The sequence below is a fragment of the Tauraco erythrolophus genome, chromosome 4 (assembly GCF_009769465.1).
Source record: "Tauraco erythrolophus isolate bTauEry1 chromosome 4, bTauEry1.pri, whole genome shotgun sequence".
NCBI lineage: Eukaryota > Metazoa > Chordata > Aves > Musophagiformes > Musophagidae > Tauraco > Tauraco erythrolophus.
The window spans coordinates 60,384,405-60,405,491 of NC_141468.1; the positions used below are offsets into that span (position 1 = coordinate 60,384,405).

The 21,087-nt window shown below is 57.2% G+C and overlaps 2 protein-coding genes across 2 annotated transcripts; both read right to left on the reverse strand.

Annotated features, from left to right (window-relative positions):
* Window positions 1-7,231: 7,231 nt before the first annotated feature.
* PDXP (pyridoxal phosphatase) lies at window positions 7,232-8,428 on the reverse strand. The gene is made up of 2 exons (XM_086610505.1): window positions 7,843-8,428; window positions 7,232-7,568 (listed from the first exon to the last, which is right to left on the reverse strand). Exons 1-2 carry the CDS (start codon window positions 8,426-8,428, stop codon window positions 7,243-7,245), a joined length of 912 nt encoding a protein of 303 aa, XP_086466631.1. The 3' UTR covers window positions 7,232-7,242.
* A 1,138-nt stretch (window positions 8,429-9,566) lies between these two features.
* Window positions 9,567-19,352, reverse strand: SH3BP1 (SH3 domain binding protein 1). The gene is given in 19 exon segments (XM_086610546.1): window positions 9,567-9,922; window positions 10,403-10,518; window positions 10,681-10,810; window positions 11,006-11,103; window positions 11,552-11,668; window positions 11,776-11,856; window positions 12,543-12,624; window positions 12,719-12,830; window positions 12,916-13,058; window positions 13,347-13,437; window positions 13,834-13,902; window positions 14,550-14,685; window positions 15,357-15,433; window positions 15,532-15,643; window positions 15,934-16,010; window positions 16,867-16,901; window positions 16,904-16,970; window positions 17,343-17,385; window positions 19,255-19,352. Coding segments are annotated over 19 exon segments (2,004 nt in total). The 5' UTR covers window positions 19,317-19,352.
* Between the last annotated feature and the right edge of the window lie 1,735 nt (window positions 19,353-21,087).

The following is a 21,087-nucleotide window of genomic DNA, read 5'->3' on the forward strand; positions in this document are numbered from 1 at the left end:
GCCAGGTCATCAGCAAGTGACAAGTGACCTTTGGGATGAGGAAGACCACTTCCATAAAGAGTTCTCCTGAGCATCCTTAACATGAGGCTGCCCAAACAGATAACTAAGAAGAAAGCAGCACAAAAACCCGCACCAACAGGTAGATTTCCAGCAACATTGACTCAGGGGTATTCAGAGTTGCCTGTGGCCAAACAGGAGCCAAACATAGTATGAGATTGGTCAATGACACAGGTCCTTTCACCTCTGAAATTGTTGAGGGAAGGCAACTAATGAGACTGTGGTGGATTACAAGACAGTGAGCATCGGGAAGCTCAGGCTAAACAGCCTACGCTTCTCCGCTGGAGATGTACGGCCATCCAGTCTCATGAGATGTGTCAATCTCCAGGTTACCAAGGCTGTGTCAGGTATGTGGGCCCCTGGTGGTACCAGAGTGTGGAATTGGAGCATATTGCCATTCTTCACACCTCCACCCCAAACTTTGCGAGTGCACAAATAGGAACTGGCACTGCTCCACACCACTCCTAAGCTCTGCTCAAAGTTAGCTGAATCAGCAACCTTCACATATTAGGTCAGAGAAGGACACTAAGTCAGGAACACCTCTGTCTTGTGAGGAAAGGACACCTTGCCAGGGCCACAATCAACCTTGTCTTAGCAGGTGGGAAATCTCAGACTCTCAGATCGCAGGGCAGCTGCCTGCAACAATCCACAGCCCATGAAGATTTAATTTCCTCTGGCATCTGCTGCAGGGATAAACTACTTAAATTGTACACAGGCAGCTGTAGTACAACAGCAGAGACAGGAAACAGAAAACAGTTTCATCTGAGTTGTTCCAGGTTACTTGAAACAGGTCAAGTAGGGAAGAAATTCCTGCCCCTGGATTTTAACGAGGCACCACTTTCTATGCAGCTTCTGTGGGAGCCAGGCTAGATGTTCAGCAAAGGCTGGTGAGCACAAAGGCTGGCACAGGGCTTCGGGCAACCTGATTTACAGCCTGATGGACAATGGCATCCATTTAAAGGACAGGTTTCTCTCACCCATAACAAGTGAAGAGAGCATCTCGGTGCTCAGCAATATCCTGTTTACAGAATGGAAACTGCTATTTGCTGCAGCTGCACATCTAGCAGGCTAAATCACGGGGCAGAACAACCTGGATGGTTGCAGGCAGCTGCCCTGTGATCTGGGAATGTTTCTGGCATCGTATCTCCCTTGTCTCCATGCTGAAGGCTGACAGAGCTGACAGTGCTTTTCTGCAGTGGTAGCAGAAGCCACAAAGACCAGTATAACTCTCTAAGTTAGCGGAGTTATTAATGGCTTTTAATTGCTTCCAGCAGGTTCAGCTGTTCCATATCTCCCAGAGATTATATAGAGCACTAGAATAGCTTGTCTGCCAGGAGCACTTCCAACACATTATCTGCACACAATTCCCAGGCAGGCAGAGTCCAACAACACAGCAGCAGTTCTTGGATGTGCATAGCCACGCAAGTCCCCTGGGCTGCTTGGCGAGTTTGCTGGGGTCAGAGCCTGTAGAGAAAACAAGGCAGCAACATAGAAGGAAACAGATGATGACACGGGGCTGGCAAAGGGGTACCTGAAAGCCCATGTTATGGGGTGGAGGGGGCAATGCCTTGCGTAAGGAGTGAGGAGTGGGAAGCTGTGCTGCAGAGGAGGGACTTCCACTCACACCGCTGCTGGAGGAAGAGCAAAAGCTGGCTGCCGCCCCGGAGCAGGCAGTAACAGGCTGCTGCTCCTCACCTTCTCCTCCTCCCTGCTCCAGCTACTGCGGGACAGGGTGGTGCCAGAGCTGCCTGCCTTGGCAAAGGGGGACTCACATCAGGTTGGGCAAGTATCGAGTGAGTTCCTAGGATCATGATCCTTTCTTGGCTCTGGAGGCACTTTCCCATGCAAAAAAAACCTGCTCTATCCTGCCAGGCTCAACACCTTCCAGATCCTCCCAGTTCTCTTACCATGTCATGTGGCTGAGCACTAACACCTTCCCAGACAGGATGATTAGTTCCTCATATTAAAGGCATCTACTCACTGATTAATATCTTTGGGCCCATTTGTTGTCTTCCTGAAGTGACAGTCACTTGACCAACTTGATAAACTTCTCTGATGAAGTGGCTGGATTGGTAGATGAGGGGAGAGCAGTGGACATTGTCTACCCTCACTTCAATAAGGCCTTTGACACTGTCCCTTAAGATCCTCACAGAAAAGTTGATGGAAGTATGGGCTGGGTGAGGAAACAGTGAGGTGGGCTGAAGAACAGCTGAATGGCCAGGCCCAGAGGGTAGTGATCAGTGGCATAAAGTCTATCTGGAGGCCAGCCGCTAGGTGTACCCCAGGGGTCAATGCTGCATCTGATCCTGTTTGGCATCTTTGTTAATGATCTGGATGATGTGGCAGAGTGTACCCTCAGCAAGTTTGCTGATGACACAAAACTGGGACAAGTGGCTGATACACCAGAGGGTCATGCTGACATCGAGAGGGATCTAGACAGGCTGGAGAAATGGACTAGCAGGAACCTCATGAAGCTCAACAAGGAGAAGTGCAAATTCCTGCATCTGAGAAGGAATAACCCCAGGCACCAGTGAAAGCTGAGGACCACCCAGCTGGAAAGCAGCTTGGCAGAAAAAGACCTGGGGTCCTGTGTCCTGTTGGACACTAAGTTGAAAATGAACCAGCAATATGCCCTTGCAGCAAAGGAGGCTAACAGTATCCTGGGCTGCCTTAGGACGAGTGTTGCCAGCATGCTGAGGGAGGTGATCCTGCCCTCTACTCAGCACTGGTGAGGCCACACCTGGAGTGCTGCATCCAGTTCTGGGCTCCCCAGTATGAGAGATCCGGGACATATTGAAAAGAGTCCAGCTAAGGGCCATAAAGATGATTAAGGGACGGAAGCATTTCTTCTATGAGAAAAGGCTGAGTGTGCTGGGACTCTTCAGCCTGGAGAACAGAAGGCTCAGAGGTGACCTTGCCAATATATGTAAATACCTGAAGGGACGGTGCAAAGAAGATGGAGCCAGGACCATCAACAGGACCAGAGGCAATGGGCACAAACTGAAATACAGGAGGTTCCCTCTGAACATGAGGAAACACTTTTTTGCTGTGGGGGTGACTGAGCGCTGGCACAGCTGCCCAGAGAGGTTGTAAAATCTCCATCCTTGGGGATAATCAAAAGCCATCTGGATGTAGTCCTCCTGGACTGCTGGCACAGGGAACCCTGCTTAAGCAGGAGAGGTGGATCAGATGACCTCCAGGTCCTTTCCAACTTCAGCCATTCTGTGATTCTGAAGAAAGCAGTATGCTTGAGAAGGAACATAGGAAGCACCTGTTAATATGCTGATTCCAGAAAAATAGGAGCATGCTGAAGAACATTTCAAACTAGGGGACATCACGTTCCCAAAGCCTCAGTGCCCTAGAAGTCAGGCCGGTGAGAGCAGCCTAGCCAAAGGTCCCAAAGCAGTAGAGAAAAGCAGCAGAAGGCAGCGGATGAGCACACACAGACTGCTTCCACGTTACCTGCCACCAAGACACCAATGCTGCACACAAACAAGAGCAGTATAGCTCAGTCCGCTCTGCATCAAGGGGTAGTTTCTTATGGAAGCAGGCTCACCTACTCACATATCCAACCCCTTTCCACTTTGTCCTGTGCTCCCAAGAGCCCAGAGACTTCTCGCAGCTCTCTGCCTCCTCCACCTGTTCGTGCCTAAGGACGGCTGGAGTCTGGGAGGCCAAATGAAGTTGCCTCTCCCCCAGCCAGGGGAGCGCAGGCACCCCTAGCCTCTCCCTGGGCCTTGCCCAGAGCAGGCAGTGCTCGGCAGGTTGCTGCTTACATCATCCAGTTGCTACAGTAACCACGCACATGGATGAAGGATACAAGGTTCCTGAGCGAACGGAACGGAACGACTGCCACCTGCCTGGGTGTCGTCTCTATTGCATGGCAGGAGAGGATGGTGCAGTTTTCTGAAGGTGAGAAAATAAATACCCTTCCCTACACTACACCAAGCCACGTTTCCCACCTGCTCCATCCTCCCATGCACTGCCACAGCTCCGCTCTCCACAGCCCTGTGCTCCCTGGCAACTACACTGCTTCCTTGAACACTCAGCCTAAGAAGAAGAACTGCTTTACACAAGAAGGAATCAGCCTACCCAGGCAGGAGCCATCACTTATTTTGGTTTCAACAGCAGACATGCTCTGCAGCCCCACCAGACCCGCCCCAGAGGGAACCAAGGCCTGACCCCCATGAGCATCACAGACCCCTTGGTGTCAGCAGCTGAACGGATGTCTGATGGGCTTGGATGGAGAATTCACCGTCCCTCAGGGACCCTACCAGTCTAGTTTTCTAATCAGATCTGCTCACACTCACTTTCAATATGTGCAGGAGCAATAGTAGCAGAGGGAAGCCACACAAAACCAAAGCCTGGCAGACCTGATGGACTCCTATAGTGCTGCTCTCACCCCCATCCAAGGCAAGGCCAGCCCCGTGACTAGAGGCAGCACTTGTCCCTCTGCTTCCATTGCTGAGGAGGGGAAGCATTTACAAGACATAGGTCACCCTGGCCTTGTGCCCTCATGAAGAACCGAGGGAAGGCCAGGTAGAGCCTATTTGTTTTCCTCTCTAAGTCCACCTCTGCTTCGTAGCAAAGCCCTCCACTGCCTCCAACCTCCCATCTGCTAGCTAGGAGAGCTGGAAAGGACAGAGCAAATGAGGCAGAGACCATGAGAAGCATTTGCCCTCAAAGTGCTCTAGAAAAAAAGGGAGCATCTCCTGGAGATGTTCTTGCTGTGCACCATCTCCTCTGCACACGAATACGTAACCAACTCAGCCTATGCAATTTGCAGCCATACTGAGCACTCCCAGCTGTGGCCCCAAGTCACAACAACACTCCGAGTTTCAGCCTGAGACAAGAACTGAGAGCTCTGAAAAATAAGTCAAGGTGTTGGTCAGGCGCTCATTAAGTGAGTATCATTCCTATGGTTGTCTAATTGGAGACAGGACAGACAAAAGGGAGAGATGGATGCATAGAAAGAGGATCAATTGAGATGACAGGCAGATTTCAGAGAGTTCTTTGGATGTTCTTTTATTTTGGAGGGCTATTTCAGAGGTTATTTTGGAGGAGGGTGGGGGGAGAAAAAAAAAAAAGCTGCTCAGCACCTGGAATTATCCCAGGGCCAGTAAGTTGCATCTAGACCTGCCACATGAGTTGACACAGCACTAACTTACACTGAGGCTGGTTATTCAGCTGAACAGCTGATCTCTCAAGCAGATGTGATGCCTGGTTACCACCAATAGCTGTTAAAGGGCCTGAAGGATTTGGCTCCCATATGAGGAAGGGAGGCAAAGTACCTTCAAGCGATTTCAAATGCTTTTCCTACCCAGTTTGTTTTCTCTCTGGCCTGGGACCACAACCAAACTCAGGGAGAGGACGCAGGGCATGGCAAGCTACAGTCCGGTGAAGGTCACCTCCAGAGGTATGGTGACACACATCTCCCCTTCACTCAAAGCTTAGCACAGTCAATAAGGGTCACAGCAAAAGCTTACCTAGGCAGCTCTCAGCCCTCTGCAAGCTAGATGCAGGTGATGGATTGCACCTCACCCCTACTTCTAGAAGTGCTGGGCACTGCTGTGTCAGGGTCCACCTGACTAGCAGCAGGCAGACCTCAGGCACAGCACAAGAAGTCACTGTTCCTCAGCGAGGAATCACCCACGCCATGAAATGCAAAGGCAGCTGGCAAAGATCGCATTGCTCACTGCTCCAATTCACCTGGTGGACCTTGTGCCCTACACCATGGTCTCACCAGCCACCTCCATCCTCAACTCCAGTTCTGAGACTGCAGTAAGAAAGAGCAGCAAAGAGCAGCACACAGTCACTGTCCACAAGTCCACTGTCCATCCCTCTCTTGTCTTTACCCTCTTGAGTGAGGAAAGCTGTTGCATGTCCTCATCTTCGAGGTCTCAAAAATATCCAGGCCATTTTCGTCTTGATGGGATCACAGGTGAAAAAAGGAGGCCATTTCCAGCCTACGCTCACACTTTATTATATACAGAGACATGGTGAGTGTAAGAACATCAACATGGGACATGGACAGTAAGGGAGGCCCAAAGGCACTGCCCTCTGTCCCCTTGGTGCAACCAGTCAGCATAGTTTATACAAATAATACAATATTTGAACAATAAATAAGTCCAATAAATAAGATCAAGAAATTAAAAAAAAAAAACGTAGAAAGACAAAGCAGCAAGGAATGATTCTGAGGGCTGCGACACATTCACAGCAGTGACAATACCACCACCATCTCACCTGCACAGCGCAGCTGGAGCACAGACCCCCATCAGCCCTTTTCTCTCACCGTACTATGGCAAAAATCCACTGAGGAGGGGGAACTGGGGAGAGCTGTACAGTTCACTACTGCTGTGCCATCATGGTCTAGGAGCCCTCTCTCCTTCACAAGCCCCTTTGGAAAGGATGCTTGAAAACAAGGGACAGCTGCAGACCCAATGTGCACAGTCATGGCTTGTCTGTTTGGCACTAAAAAAAAAACCCAAACCTCAAACCAGTCTCTTCCCTTTCTATAGTCCTTCAGATGGACACTGGCACAGTTATTAACTGAGTCGGGGTAGGGGGTGATGGGGGAAACATCTCTAAGGAACAGGGGAGAGATGAGGCAATGCTCCCTTTCACTCATGGGAGGAAGAGATGCTCTCATTCATTACTCCAGAGCCTTGGCACCGATGGAGACCAGGTGGATGACAATGCCAGCTAGTCCCCTGGTGAGGAGGGCGTTACCACAAGGAAGTTACCACAAGGACCACAGGGATGCAGCTCAGAAGTTGAGAGCTAGCCAAGTGAAGGGACAGCAGTGAAAGGCCACCACTGGTTATCTAAGAGAAAAATAATAAGATGACATCTGGTCCCTAATCCTTGCAGAAGGAGAGGCCACACAGACACACTGATTTGACCCCCCTGTCAGCCTCAAGGCTTCCAGCTTTCTCCCAGAGACACTGGTAACTGGCATATAACAGAGAGAAGGGCTCTGTCCGTCATGGATAGCTCTCAGCAGAAAGGAGACAACTTGAACCCTGCCCCCTCCTGCGAACCCCGCCCCCCTTTTTGCCCGCAAAGAAGGGCACTGGAATGTGAAGAAACCAGGAACTGAAGGAACAGGGCAGTGAGAGAGAAATGGGAACAGATGGAGATCTGGGATGGGGAATCTGACCCCTCTGCCCTCACATGTGCAGACTGCTACTCATCCAGGCCCGGTATCAAGTCTGCAATGCTGTCCACATAGTAGTTGGGCACCAGATCCTTGGCAGCAGCGCTGTCGCTGGCCATGTAGGCCTGCGCCTCTTCTAGGCGGGAGACACCCGTCAGGGTGAGGATGGTAGAGAGGCCGCAGTTCTTGCCGAAGAGGATATCCGTCTCCAGACGGTCTCCCACCATGAGGGTGCGGGACGGGTCAACGCCGAAACGCTCCACGATGCAATCAAACATGTAGGTGTTCGGCTTCCCCACCACCAGTGCCTTGCGGCCTGAAGCGGTTTCCACTGCGGCTGTGAGGCTGCCAGTCCCTGGAGAGGGGAGAAGGAGGAGTAAATGAAGCAGCTACGGGTTAACTGCGTGCCAGCCGTGGGCAGCTCAGCGCCCTGGCTCCCGCCAGAGGATGAGCAAGCCGGGTGCTGGCAAATATGGCTTTGGCAGCCGGCAGGTACACGGGAGAGCAGCCCTGCCCGTCCTGGCGCTCAGGGAAGCACCTCGCCCAGGCTTGGGACGGCGAACCCCAATCGAAGCCAACCCCACCACCGACACCCCCCCGGGGCAGCAGGGAAGGGGCCGCGGGCTCACCGGGGGTGCGCTGGCCGTCGCTAAGCGGGTGCCAGGGGTCGGGGTCGGTGGCCACCAGGAGGCACTGCGGGTCGCGCAGGTAGCCGCAGGCCTGCGCCAGCTTGGCGAAGGTGAACTGGTCGTCGTAGCCCACCAGGACGGCCCGCACCGGCTCGGCGGCGCCGGGCGCCGGCTCGCCCTCGCCCGCCAGACGCAGCCCGGCGTCGCGCACCTCGCCGCGCAGCCCCTCGCCGCCCAGCACGAAGACGCGGCCGCCCCCGTGCCCGTTCCCCTCGCCGCCGCCGAGGAGCCGCTGGCGGAGGAAAAGCGCGGAGCAGAGCGCGGAGCTGAAGACGTGCTCGGCGCGGACGCCGCGGAAGCCGAGGCGGCTGAAGCGCCGCTCCAGCTCGGCCACGGAGCGGCGGCTGTTGTTGCTGACGAAGAGGGCGGCCTTGCCGCTGCGCCGCAGCCGCTCCAGCAGCTCGGGCGCGCCGGGCACGGCGCGCTCGCCCGCCCACAGCACGCCGTCGCAGTCGAAGAGCAGCCCCTGCGCCGGGCCCAGCACCTCCCGCAGCCCCGCGCCGCTCAGCCGCCGGCAGCTCGCCATGCCCCCGCCGCCGCTGCCGCTGCTGCCGCAGCCCGCCGGCCGGCCGCCACGCCCCGCCCCGCTCCGCCAATCACCGCCCCCCGCCCGTAACCGCCGCCAATGGGAGGCGGCGAGCGCACCCAGCGGCAGCCAGCCGCGCGGCCCCGTCGCCCTCGAGGGGAAGGGGCGGGGCCGAGCGTCGGGAGGCCGGCTCCCGACGTGACAGCCGCGCAGCCCTGTTGGCTGCTGAGGGAGGCGGTGAGGAGGCGGGACGGAGGCTGAGCGCGCTTGCTGATTGGCTAAAGCCCGGCTCCCCGGGCACCGCCTCCCCTGGGTGAACGGGCGGTGGCAGGGCGCCCTCTGCTGTTGGGAGGAGTTTATGGGCGGGGAGCCGCCATGAGCGCTCGGCGCTACCCCTCCGCGGGCCGGAGACCTCCTGCCCGGTGTCCTCCCGCCCTCCCGCCCCGGGGCTGAGCCGTGCCCCTCCGCATTGGCCTCCCCAGGGAGCCCCCCCTTCCCTGCTCCTGGCTGCAGCCAGTGGGGCGGGCGGCCTCCAGCATCTCGGCTTGCTAAATGCACCCTGCTCACGCCTGCCTGTGACTATGACACCAGCTCTTTAAATAATTTAGTTGCAAAACATATATATATATATTTATATATCTCTCTGTGTTCCTGGGGCAACACGTTTCAAGGCAAAATGGGGCAGAAAGGGCTGGGATCATGGCTGCATGCCCACAAATGGCTCCACAGGGCCAACCTGCCCACGCTGGCCCAAAAACTGCAGGCAGTGCCCGAGAGCTTCCCTGTCTCGCCCCCTCCTGTCCCCCGGGCACGGGAGGACCCCCATGGGCACCCAAGGCGGGTAGCTCACTCACGATCAGGGGGTCCTGGGCTGGGAGCGGGGTCACAGGACCTGAAGCCCAGCCCATCCCCCTGTAGCGACATGGCAGTGCATGGAGGAAGGCTCTGTGGACATGAGAGAGCAAAGGGAGGTGGGCAGAGGGTCCTGGCTGGCACGAGCCAGGGGAGCGAGATGGAGGAGCTGGAGGGGTGCACTGTCCCTCAGAGCACCTTGGTGTTTCCACAGTGCCTGCTGGGTCCCAGAGGGGCACCAGACCCATCTCCCTGGCCATGCGGTTACCCCGCACCCCAAAGCTGCTCAGTTCTCCGTGGGCTGTCTTGCTGGCGGCGATGCGGCCAGTGGGCTCTTTCCTCCTGCAGGCAACAGCTGCCCCTCGTCCGTGTCTCCAGGGGCACTGTCCATGGCAGCCACTGCGTCAGCCTCACCGTCAGGAGGCCTTGGGGTCGGCGGGGTGTCTCGGCTGTGGCGGCGTGCCGGCTGCGGGGGGAGTGGCGGTGGGACAGAGGGGGCTCGGCTGGGTGCCCCAGCCATCCGTCGCGGTCGGGCTTTGGGGGTGGCTGCGTGCTCAGGGGCTGCCGGGGCAGGAGCGGTGCTCCGGGGTTGGGCCACAGGTGGTGGCGGCATCGTGGGTCGGGCTGGAGCTGGGCACTTGCCTGGAAAGAAAGCTAGGGTGGGCTAGGGTCCCCTCTGCCAGGGTCTCTCCCTGGGGCAGAGGGGACCGTGGTGCCTGCCATGGGTCAGGCAGCGGGCCGCAGGCAGGTTGATCGTCAAACCACCCGTGACCTCGCTCCTATACTGCACACCCACGTGTGTGCCAGCTTTCGAGGGCTTTACCCACCGTCTTCCCTTCACAAGAGGCCATGAGCTTTGACAGCTCTTTAGAGGGGTGGTTCATCTCCACACTGGAGGACTGGCCACATCCACCCCTGCAATGCCATCTTGGCTGGGGATGGAGCAATGAGTGGCCCGATTCTGGCCATGCTGCCCCAGCCAGGGGCTCTTCCTCTCACTTGGTGCCAGTGACATCCCCAGGCACCCTTTCTCATGGGGAATGGCACAATGAAGGCAAACCAGAGCAGGTGGCATTGACAGGTGTCATCTCCCAAGCACTGTGCCATCCAGGGTACCCTAACCTTTGCGGGTGGTGTCATCAGTCGTCTGCAGAGCCGGTGGCCCTGTGGCTTCGGGAGATGATCTGGTCACCACTGGGGATGCCGGCTGGAACCTGGCCTCAGGGTCACTCGAGGTGCTGTGCAGAGAATGGGGCAAGTCAGGCGTTGGTTGGGTATGGCAGTCCTGGCCACGAGGCATCTCACATCTGCCTGTGAGGGTATGGCCTGTGGGGTGGGGTGGCGGGAGGACATGAGGAGAGCTTGGACAGCCAGAGCCTCCTGGCTCCCACTGGACTTACGCCTTTCCATCCGGGAGAGTGGGGGCGCTGGCTGGAGAGGGCTCAGGGGATGGATCTTCCACCAGGCTGGCCTCATTGCATCCCCTGTTTGTGGGTGGTGTGAACATGCCAGAGACGTTGAATTCTACTTCTGGGTGAAGAGAAAGGAGGAGACCCCGCGAGGAAGTGCAGAGCTCTGCTGTGCAGAGCTTCCCCTTGTGACCCTATGGCAGGGAACTGGAGCAGCCTGCCCACTTCCCTCCTCCTGGGGATAGGAAAATATCTCTTTCCCTTCCTCCCTGCTTCACCCTGGGCTGCAGTGCTCCAAGCGAGGCCCTGGCCCTACCTCCAGGGAAGAGGACGTCTGCATTCTGGATGAGGGCTTCCACCACACCTACCACTTGGATGGAGGAGACTGAGGCCAAGTCCAGTTGCATGGAGTCTCTGAGACACAAGGGTGGGGGAGGCATCAGAAAAGGGTTTTCAGGGCATTAGCCCTTTGGTGTTCATTCCTGAGGGGGCAGAGCCCAAAGGGGAGACAGCTCAGCCAAAGTGGGTGGTAGAGTGGGAGGTGGGCCGTGTTCTGTGTCCTGGAAACCCTGGTCTGGTATCGGAGGCCAACAGTGTTGGAGGCCATCCATGTCACAACTGCTCTGAGCCACAGCCTCTTCCTCTGCTAGTTTGCGGAGTGGCTAAGAGGACATGTGTTTGGTGAGGGGACGTGCTACTCGGGGATTGCGGGGACAAAGGATGACACTTGAGGATGGAAGAGGCACAGGTGCTTTAGACCAGCCTGGAGGCTGCTGTATCAGCCTTTCTCATAGCATTTGCGCTCAGGGCACCCAGGAGCTGCCTCCCACCCTTCCGAGGGTGGTCAGAGTAAGAGCCTTACCCTGTGCTCTGCTGCGACCGCAGCAGGTTGGGGCCCAGCACGATAGCGATGTTGCTGGGGGTCATTTTATTCACCTCCTGGTGTTCGGCCAGCTTGGCTAAAAACTTGATCAGATACCTATGGGGTAAAAGGAGGGCAAAGGGGCAGTAATTACGGATTTGGGGAGGGAATGGCTGCTCCCGGTGATCACTTGGGGCTGAAGAAGCCCTGTCCCTGCAAAACACCTCAGATTGTTGTAGCTCTCCTGGGGCAGGCGGCTGCAGGTGTCTCGCAGGCTCTGTACTTGGCTGTCAACGTCCTTTAGGCTGCAAGAGAGAAGAAGGAGGAGCGGAGAGCTCAGCCTGCTCCCTACGGCAGAGGGGGACGTGGTGTGTGAGGGAGGAAGGCCAGTGTTGGCCACCCCATGCGGGCCATAGCCCTGAGGATGGAGATGTCCTGCTGCTGTCTTTACTGGGCAGCTAAGGCAGGCATCCACAGAGGACAAAATTGCACCCCAAAGGCTCTGAAGGATTTAATATAATACAAATATAGCTTGTGGATGGGCCTGGGGGCGAGCACCACCTGGCCATGATCAGCCACCCTATTTCACTGTGGCTCATGGCCAGTGCCTTCAGAAAGATGCTCTCCCTCTTTGCCCAGGCGTTTTCCTGTGCCCTTTCCATCCTGAAAGCAAGAGGCCAAGTTGGGCTAGTGGGCTGGTGAGGTGGGGCTCACGCTGTTGAGGCCAAGCAGGTCTTCCCAGACTAAGCTCTTCTTGCAGTCAAAAAGGCTGCAGCCTTTCCCCTTGCTGTGTTTTTTATTGGCATTGTCCAAGATTTTGGGCCATCTGGGTGTCTGCTGAGCATGAGACAGACCAGGTGCTGCGTTTGTATCTCCCCACATGGCAAATGAGACCAAGCAACCCTGCTCTGAGTGCCAAGAGGGATGGAGGCGGGTGACTGGGGGCTTTTTGAGCCTTGCCAGGCTTTTCCGCCCCAACGCCCGGACCCACCTGGCCGCTTTGACCCATTCGTTGTAGAGCTCGAAGGTCATCAGAGGCTGGGGCAGCTCCCGCAGGTAGGATTTCAGTGCACCTGGGAGGGGAGGGGGAGCAGTGGAGGTGATGGTGGCTGAGGAAGGCAAGGACTGCCCGATCGTGTTCCCCTGCCCCACCTCACCAGCACCCACCGGCCACGGCGTGGGGGTCCGAGTAAAACTCCTCCAGGGCGTTAGAGCCGTTGGCTAAGCTGCTCTTCAGCCTCCTCAGCACTGAGGCGCCTGCTGCCAGCCGGAAGAGTCCCTGGGGATGGGGCGAAGAGGGAAGGGATGTGAGGGGGCTGCATTTTGGGGAGGAAGGTGATGGGAGGGTCAAGACCACTGCCTACCTCTTCTCTCATGCCGGAGGCCAGCAGCATCATGACACAGGCTTCGATGGGCAGCGCAATCTCCCGTCCCAAGCTCTTGAGGTGCATCTCTAGAGGCACACCGTAGTACCCTGCCACTGGGGCGTCTGCAGCGAAGAAGGGCTCTGGAAGAGGGAGGTGAATGTCGGGAGGGATGGCGGCTGCCAGGTGCCATCCAGCATCTAGCCAGAGTGGCATCTCGCTCCGAGCCAAGCCTGGCTTGGCAGAGGCAGAAGCAGGGCAGGCGGCATCCCCAGCCTGCCTCAGTCTGCAATCCCCATCCCACCAGTGATGTGGGAGGCAGCAGCAGGCACAGGGAAGGAAAATTCACCTTTCCTAGCCTCACCAGCCACACTTGCATCCCCTGGGCTTGCCTGCAGGCCCCCAGGGCTGCATGGAGAGCCAGCAGGTACCTGTCTGGCTGTGGCTTTCCTTCAGTTCCGCCAGAGCCGAGTCCAGAGATCCCAGGGACTGCCGATGGTACTGGGCTTGGATTTCCAGCAGCTGCCAGACAGGGGACAGGCAAACAGCACTCAGTTCAACACTGTCCCCTTTTGGACAGACCCCCATCCCCATTGCACCCACATACAGACAGGGTGAAGGGGGAGCTGCAAGGGAAACCCCCCTGGGGTCCGTGGGACCATGTCTGTCGTGACAAATTTGTAGAGAGCAAATTGGAGGGAGGGGAGGTCACTGGGACAAGCTGCTCTGTTTGCAGTTGGTGCTAGTGGTGGCATTAACCCACAGTGCATGGAACAAGGCAAGCTTTAGGCATCTGCTGGTGCCTGGGGCTCTCCCCTGCCCTGGACAGAGGGCTTAGTGTGGACAGGGATAAGGCTGGACTGAGTCATACCCCAGAAGATGTTCACATTCTGAGGAGGAGTGTGAGAGAGGACTTACTTTGATGAAGTAGCTGGCATAGCTGTCCTCTTTGGTGGAGAAGTGGTAGAGGTCAGCCATGTACTCATCCTGGGAAGAGAGATACAGAGAAGAGCAGTATTCCACCTCCTCCCTGGCACATGAGGAAGAGGGTACACCTTCACTAAGACCCTCCTACAGGCTCTGAGTCGTCCAGACAGAGTCTCCAGATGCAGTGGGGAGGCAGACTGGGACCACGAGGCGATTATTCCTTGCCCCCATAACTTGCATTTGGGTAATGGCAGTGACCTGCCCTACAATCAGGATCCTGGCACAAGTGGCTCAGGGACAAGAAGTCCCTGCACCTCCAGCTCGATGAGCCCACAGGCTCTGCCAGACAAGGCACTGGGCTTTTCAGAGAAACAGGGAAGAAGTGGAGAAAACTGATGCAAAAGTCCCCTGTCACCCAGCACAGACCCAGCTCAGCTGGCTCCCAGCCTGAGGGGACCCTGTAAGCTCCCTGCTCTAGCACCTGTAGCCTCCTCTCTGTGCTTTGAATCCTTTACTACTCTTCTTCCCTGGGCTTGAGGCATCCCCCTATTTCGGCTCCTTGAGGGACCGATTTGCTTGTGGAGGACAGGACATGCCAGCTGGCTGCATCCCTCTAAGCATGGGGTCACCTCGGACGGAGCCAGTGGAGGTGAGCAGGTCTCCAGCCCTGGAGCTGCCCCATGGGTGAGAGCGAGTGACATTCTCACCTTGCACTGCTCCACCTTCCTCTTCACCTCCTCTTCCTCTTCCTTCAAGATCTCCAGTTTGTTGGCAGTGGAAGATGCACCTGGGCCAGCAGCAGTGCCAGCGCTGTTAGTGGAGCTCTTGGCAGCTTGGTTCAGCCTTTGGGTTGGGAGACAAGAGGCATACCCACAGCCTCAGCACCAGGGACGTGGGGTAGGATGGTTATGCAGAAGGGGGTATGGGGACTGCAAGGGGGATGGCAAGTCACGGTACTGCCCTGCGGTGGTTTTCCTAGGCCAGCACCTCTCACTTCCCTCACCCAGAGGAAGATGCTGCCACACCAAGGGGTGCAACCTGGTCAAGACAGGGAGCACTCAGCATGGTTGCCTGAAACACCCAGGGTCTGCAGGACCCTTCCCAATCCCCATTCCTGAGATGTCCCCTCCTATCCTCCCTCCAGCCAGAGGGAAGGCAGTGTGGAAATGAGCCACCAGTGACCCATGGCTCTCCCAGAGAAACCCAGCATGGGCTACCCTGCAAGAGTCAGAGCAGGGCAATCTCAGCGGCACTGAGCAGCGCCAAGGCACTTTGCTGCCTTCGGCGATGGCCCTGCCTTTCTCTCCTGTACCACGGAGCCACGGCTCAGCCCAGGGCGGGACCACCTGCAGATTGGGGCTGGCTGAGCACTCCTGAAGAGCTGCTGCCTCTTTGACTTTGTCCCCAGCCCTGGGAAATTTGCCTGGGGCAGTCATCTTCCTCTCTCCCTCAACTCATCTGGGGGCCTGTGCTCCATGTGCCCTGGCCCCCTCCGGCCACGATGTGCCCCATACCGGCTCTTGATGCTGTTCCAGTCAGAGATCAACTTCTGGAGGGTCTTCTTGCGCTTCAGGATGATGGGAAGCTCTTCCTGGGGGAGAGAGGAGCCAGAGTGAGTGGGGGAAGCTTGAGGATGTGGGCAGGTGTGGTGGGATGGGAGAGCGAAGCCAGGAGGGCAGCCAGGGCTACCTCGCTGAGCTTGTTGAGTGGCTGCAGGACGTCGCGCTCCAGGGCAATCTCGAACTCAGCCAGGATTTTGGCCAGAGAGCTCTGTATGCAGCAGCCCATCTCCAGGGCTTTCCTATGTGGGAACAGAGAAGAAATGACCACGGGCTGGAGCCGTGCTACCCTCTGACTCAACATCTCCCGCTGTACCCACACCTACACCCTGAGCCAGCCCCTGGCCCCCTCTGCAATTGGAGGCTGAAGGCACTGGCTGATCCTTCTCCCCCTGCGACACCGACGTTTGCTCTGAGGACAGGGTTTCACAGCTCAGCTTGGCCATGGGAGCCTCTGAGTCAAGACATTAGCTCTGCCAGGGTCTGGCATCTTTCAAGGTCATTCCCGTCCCTTTCTTCCACTGGAACTTACCCAAGGCTGGACTCTGCATCCAGTTCCCTGAAGCTCTCAGCCATCGTCATGGACAGAACCATCAAGGGTAGCTTCTTCTACACAGAGCCAAGGGTTTGGGAAAGGGATGGTGAACTGGCATGTGGCAGCTCCCTCCCTGTGAAGCATGCCACATGGCATGGGAGCAAGAGGCCAAACCCTGCACTGGTTCCCCACATCCTCCCCTAGCTCACCCAGCCCTGTTGGCCCTGGGGCCTGAGGAAGGGCCCTTTGGATGTCCCTTCGGCCAAAGCCGGGACCCAGTCAGCAAAACAAGGCACTGAGGCTCCATAGTTGGTTATAAAATCTCCAGTCTTCTCTGAAATAGTCCCCTGTGGTGGACCGTGACACTGATGGAGGCCCAGTCCTGCCACGTCTTCAAATGTATGGAACAGTTTAATCACTGAGAATAATTAAGCCAAGCTGGGGCTTGCCAGGCTGCCAAGAAGAGGGGAGCCCACAAAATCTTGGAGGGACTAAGGAAAGTGCAGAGGAATCCACTCTTTTCTTCCCAGAAGAGGGCTGGTGAGCACCAGCTGGGAAGAGAGTGGCAGGTTCAAACCAAGGAGGAGGAAGTGATGGCACCACTGTGCCCAGCCGCACTGTGGTGCTCCTCACCACAGGGCACCATGGGTGCCAGAGGTTCACAGGGCTTCAGGAAGGGACATGGACAACAGGGCTTTAGAGGGTTATTCAATGCAAAAACACCATCTCTGTCCCAGGAGGCCTCAAGCTAGTGATGGTTGAGAGAGTTGTCCTGCTCTGCTCTACCTGAGCACCTGTTGGTGCCCACTGCTGGAGATGGGACCTGGACTGCCCTTCGGCAAAGCCTGCAGAGCAGAGGCCTGGCATCCTCTTTGCTGGTGGGGACAGAGCTGGGGTGAGCGCGGGCTGCGGAAAGAGGACTCCACTCACCACTCGATTGTCCATCTCGGAGCCGCATTGGCCTGCAGACAGGCTTGGAGCCTCTTGGACACGCTGTGAGCCGCTCGCTTGGCTGGCTCGATCCTCTGCTCAATCTGGGGGTGGAAAGGCGGGACTGAGAAAGACCTTTCGCCAACCGTGGGTGCCCCGAGGCCATCTCCCCGCTACCCAGCTCTGGGGTGGGTGAGCCCACTCAGCATCCCGCCACAGCCCAGAGTGTCCCCGGTCCAGGGAAAAAGGAACAGCTCCAGGTCATCCCTCTGGGAGCAGCCGAGGAAGCCCTTTCCTGTGGCAGGAGCCTGCCATTCCCTTAACGCTGTGGTCCTGGAGTTACCCTCTGGGCATGCAGGCAGATCCCAGCCCTGTGACTGGAGGTGCCGGCAGGGCAAATCGCAGGCAGGAACGGGGCAGGTTCCCACACCCAGGCACAAGCAGGCACATGCCAGCTGGCCCAGCCTGCACCTCACCTGCAGCAAATCTTCTGGCAGGAGCTCGGTTGCTTCTTGGTTTCTGCGGAGGAAGGAGAAAGAGCCATCAGCAGATAGGGGTGACCTCCACCCAGCCTTCTTGGGAAGGCAGGTCTTTATGTGACCCACCTGCCTCTCTTTGGGCTCTGGGGAGCAGGAGACACTGGCTGTGGCCTGGACCGTTGTACACAAGGCTATGGGCAGAATGAGCCCAGGGGCACGAGAACAGCAAGAGCAGGGCAAGGCAGCCAACCTTGCTGGCTGGTGGACACGCCATCAGAGAGAGCTTCTAGTTCAGAGCACCCCACTCAAAACATCCAGATGTGGCCTGTGTTTTCAGAGGCAGGGTGCCCAGCAGGCCCACGTCGTGGGTGGGATGTTTGCTGGTGAAACCTTCTACCCCTCACCAACCACCTCTCCCTTGAAGGTGAATCCAGGGCAGTGCTGTTGGAGGCCAGCATGTGTCTCTGCAGGCCAGGGTAGCCACTGGCTGTGGGGCCACCAGTGCTGGAGCAAGGATATCTTCGTGGTCAAGCTGGGGACCGAGACTCCAGCCTCCCAGAAGTGCCTATGTGAAACCAGTTTTCTGCTCAGTTTTGCAGCAGATATTAGGAGTGGATCTGGCAAAGGAAACTTCTGATTTGCAGCAATTTCTGCTCAAAACCAATTTCAAAACCCACCAGCTGCCACCACCACCAAACCTCCCTGATGCCTTGCATAGGGGAAACCTCACTTCATGGCCAACTGCCTTTGCTATGCCCCGGGAACCCTGTTTGCTTTCCCTCTGCTGGTGCTTTTTCCCCAGTTCATGTTTCTGTGGTTTCTTTTCACCACCCGCCAGAACTGACGTGGGACGAGGCCGTGGAGCAGCAGGAAATGGGGGTGGCTTGGTTGAAGGCAAGCAAAATCACGTGAGATTGTGGCCCACGGAGGAAAGGCTCTGCAGTGGTGAAGAAAGAGCTTGCTCTTGGACTGCACGAGCTGCTTGAGACCTTCTGCCTGCCCGGCATTGAACGAAAGGGAGGTGCATCCAACATGAAGATGAGACATCTTGAGGGAGGAGGGAAGGGAAAGGGGATCATGCTCCCTTCTGGTAAATGTGAGAAGATCAAGAGGCCACCAGGATGTGGGAGCTGCTTCCCTGTGGCCAGTCTGCCGGGCTGGCTGAAGGACCTCAGTGGTCCAGGGAACACGGTTGGTCCCGCTCAGCCTCCCAGCACTGAGGAACCTGCGGAGGTGGCTGTAGGAAGGAGGGAGCGAGGGGGCTGGGAAGGGAGGGCCCAGCCCTGTAATTTCGGTTCTGGGTTTTGCAAGGGGAGAGCTTTGGAAAGCCAAAGAGAAAAATAAGGAAGCAGCGAGGTGGGACAGGGCTGGAGGAATTTGTGTCAAGCTGTAAGTCCTCCATGGGTCCTCCGAGGATCCCTGGCACTCTCCTTGAAGGGTGTCCTGGGACACCTGGGCTGGCTGGAGCTATGCAGGGCACCTGGCTCCCATGGGGCACCCTGGGCTCAGCAGGGAGGGCAGGTCCCAGCTCCTAACGCCCTCCTGGTCGCTGCACAGCCAAGGCATGTGGCTGGAAGGTCCCTCCCCATTACCCTCACATCCTGGGGAAGCCAAGCTCGAGAAAAGCCCATTTCCAGGTGGATGCAGCATCTGCGGGCCCTGGGAGAGGCAGCCAGTCTTGGGGATCACATCCTTGCTGAGCAGCACCGGTGCAGCCTTCCCACTGTCTCACAGGTGCTGGGGAGCCACAGCCCCTCGGCTTACACTGAAGATGTTCTAAACATGGGGTCATTCCCCCTTTTCCCTGGCCACCAGCCCTAGAAGGTCAGTCCAGCCCTGGCGCAAGCCCTCTAGGACCCACATCCCATTCCCTCCCAGCCCTCTGCACAGGTAGCGGAGAAGTCCTTACCGGCTGGTGATGCTGGGGTAGGACAGCTGCTGCCGCATCCGATTAAACTGCCTCTTCATCATCTTGAGAGCTGGGAGGAGACCACAAGAGCTGCTCTACTCGGCTGTACCTGCTCAGCACCCCCTGGCAACGCTTGGCATCCGTCGTTGGCAGCTCCTTGGCTCCCCGGAGCCGCTCTGCCCCTTGCTTTTCCCTGAGGACCTCTCCCTCCTTCCTCTTCCCTTCTTCTCCCTTTTTCTGTTTCCCCGGCTGGTCTCCTCCCTCGTTCCTCCCTGGGAATGCCCTGTCTGCTTTCTCTTCCCCTCCTTTAGACTGTTTTCTCTCTCTCCCTCTCTTTTTCTGAACTTCCTTCCTCCTCCGACCACAGCTCCACTGCAGATCAGGTAAGAGCGGTTCAGGGCTCCTGCTTTGCTCTGTGTTCCTGTCACCACCCACAAGTATAATAACTTCAGCCCAGCCTTAAAGGGGAAATATTACAGCAAACACGTAACAAGGCAGGACAAGCACACGCTGCTTGCCGAGCCTGAGCGAGGGCCCACGCTCAGTTTCTTGCCAGGGTGTTTTTTTCCCCCCTCTTGCCTTGCCCACCGCCAGCTGTGCCACAGGGCAGCCCGTGACCACACCAGCTGGCTGTGCGGCGCATATTGGGGTGCCTGATGTACGCCCCACTGCTCCAGCCCTACCTGGTCACCCAGACTCTGCCAACACCCCTCGGGCACCACTCTGTGCTCATGGGTGCAGCTCCAACTTCTTCCCCACCATGACGTATCCCCTTGTCAGGACAAAAGCTGGGGGGCAAGCAGCAGAGCCATCCCTGCAACCCCTTCTGCAGCCCCCACCCCTTTTCCCTCCCTGCCATTGCTGAGGCTCTCCGGAGCCACCGCAAGCTGCGGTGAAGGGCTGTTCCCCTGTGGACTTTGGGGAGGTCTCCTTCCTCCCCACTCCCCCCACTGCTGGCAGGGCTCCTCCAAGCAGGGCAGCTGGGCCAAGCACAGAGCAGCAGCGCCCGCGCACAGTTGCACGGGGACCACAAAGTCCAGGTTCCCAGGCTCGGGTGCCGCCTGCTCTCTGCAGAGCTGCACCAGGGCTCAGCTTTTTATTTTTAGGTCTAAAAACATCCTCCTTGCACCACCATCACCTTTGTTCCTGGCTCTGTGAGTTGTAAACCTCACCTTATCTCTGGGCTACCCGCAGCTGGGACTTTCCTCCTTCTGCGCTAAGAGCGAGCAGAGGTTGCTGTCGACAAAGGAACTAGCACCCGAGCCCAGATGGGAAGTGGTCAGTTTGTTGGCAGATGAGACAAGCAGCAAAGGAAAAAGAGGTGGAAGGGTCACTCCATCTGTGCCTTGAAGCCTGAGGAGCAGTAATTTGGGGGCTGCTGGGCTATGCTCCTTGACGGAGGGGCAAGTGCCCCTCCAGTGAGTGCAGAGCAGAGCAGTGCTGGCTGCAGTTTTCAATCAGGGACTGGGTGAAGAAGCACCGCTCTCCCTGCCCAAAACACCAGGTTTCTCTAAAGCTGTGGCTAAGCGTGCCAGATTACCGATCCCCCAGCCACAAGCCCTGCAGGTGTTCCCAACAGGCTTTGCCATCGATGGAAGCAGGCAAGGTCTTCAAGCACCTGTTGCAAAGACACAGAAAAGCAACCCCAGACCTTTGCTGGCTGCATCAGGCAGTGGCCAAGCCGTGGCCTCTTTCCTCCCGTGCAATGTCAAAGACCTGCTCCCAGCCACTGGCTGCTGCTTGCCGGAGCAGATCCCCTTACCCTCCCTATGCCCCTGCACCAAAACTGCCCTAGGGACCCACTTCCAAGAGGCAACCCTGGGGAAGAGGAAG

Bases quoted from the DNA above. Each gene is read 5' to 3' on its own strand.
- PDXP (XM_086610505.1), bottom strand. From the start codon at position 8,428: ATGGCGAGCTGCCGGCGGCTGAGCGGCGCGGGGCTGCGGGAGGTGCTG. The intron at 7,569-7,842 runs GTGAGCCCGCGG...TCCCCTCTCCAG, and splicing joins CGACGGCCAGCGCACCCCCG to GGACTGGCAGCCTCACAGCC.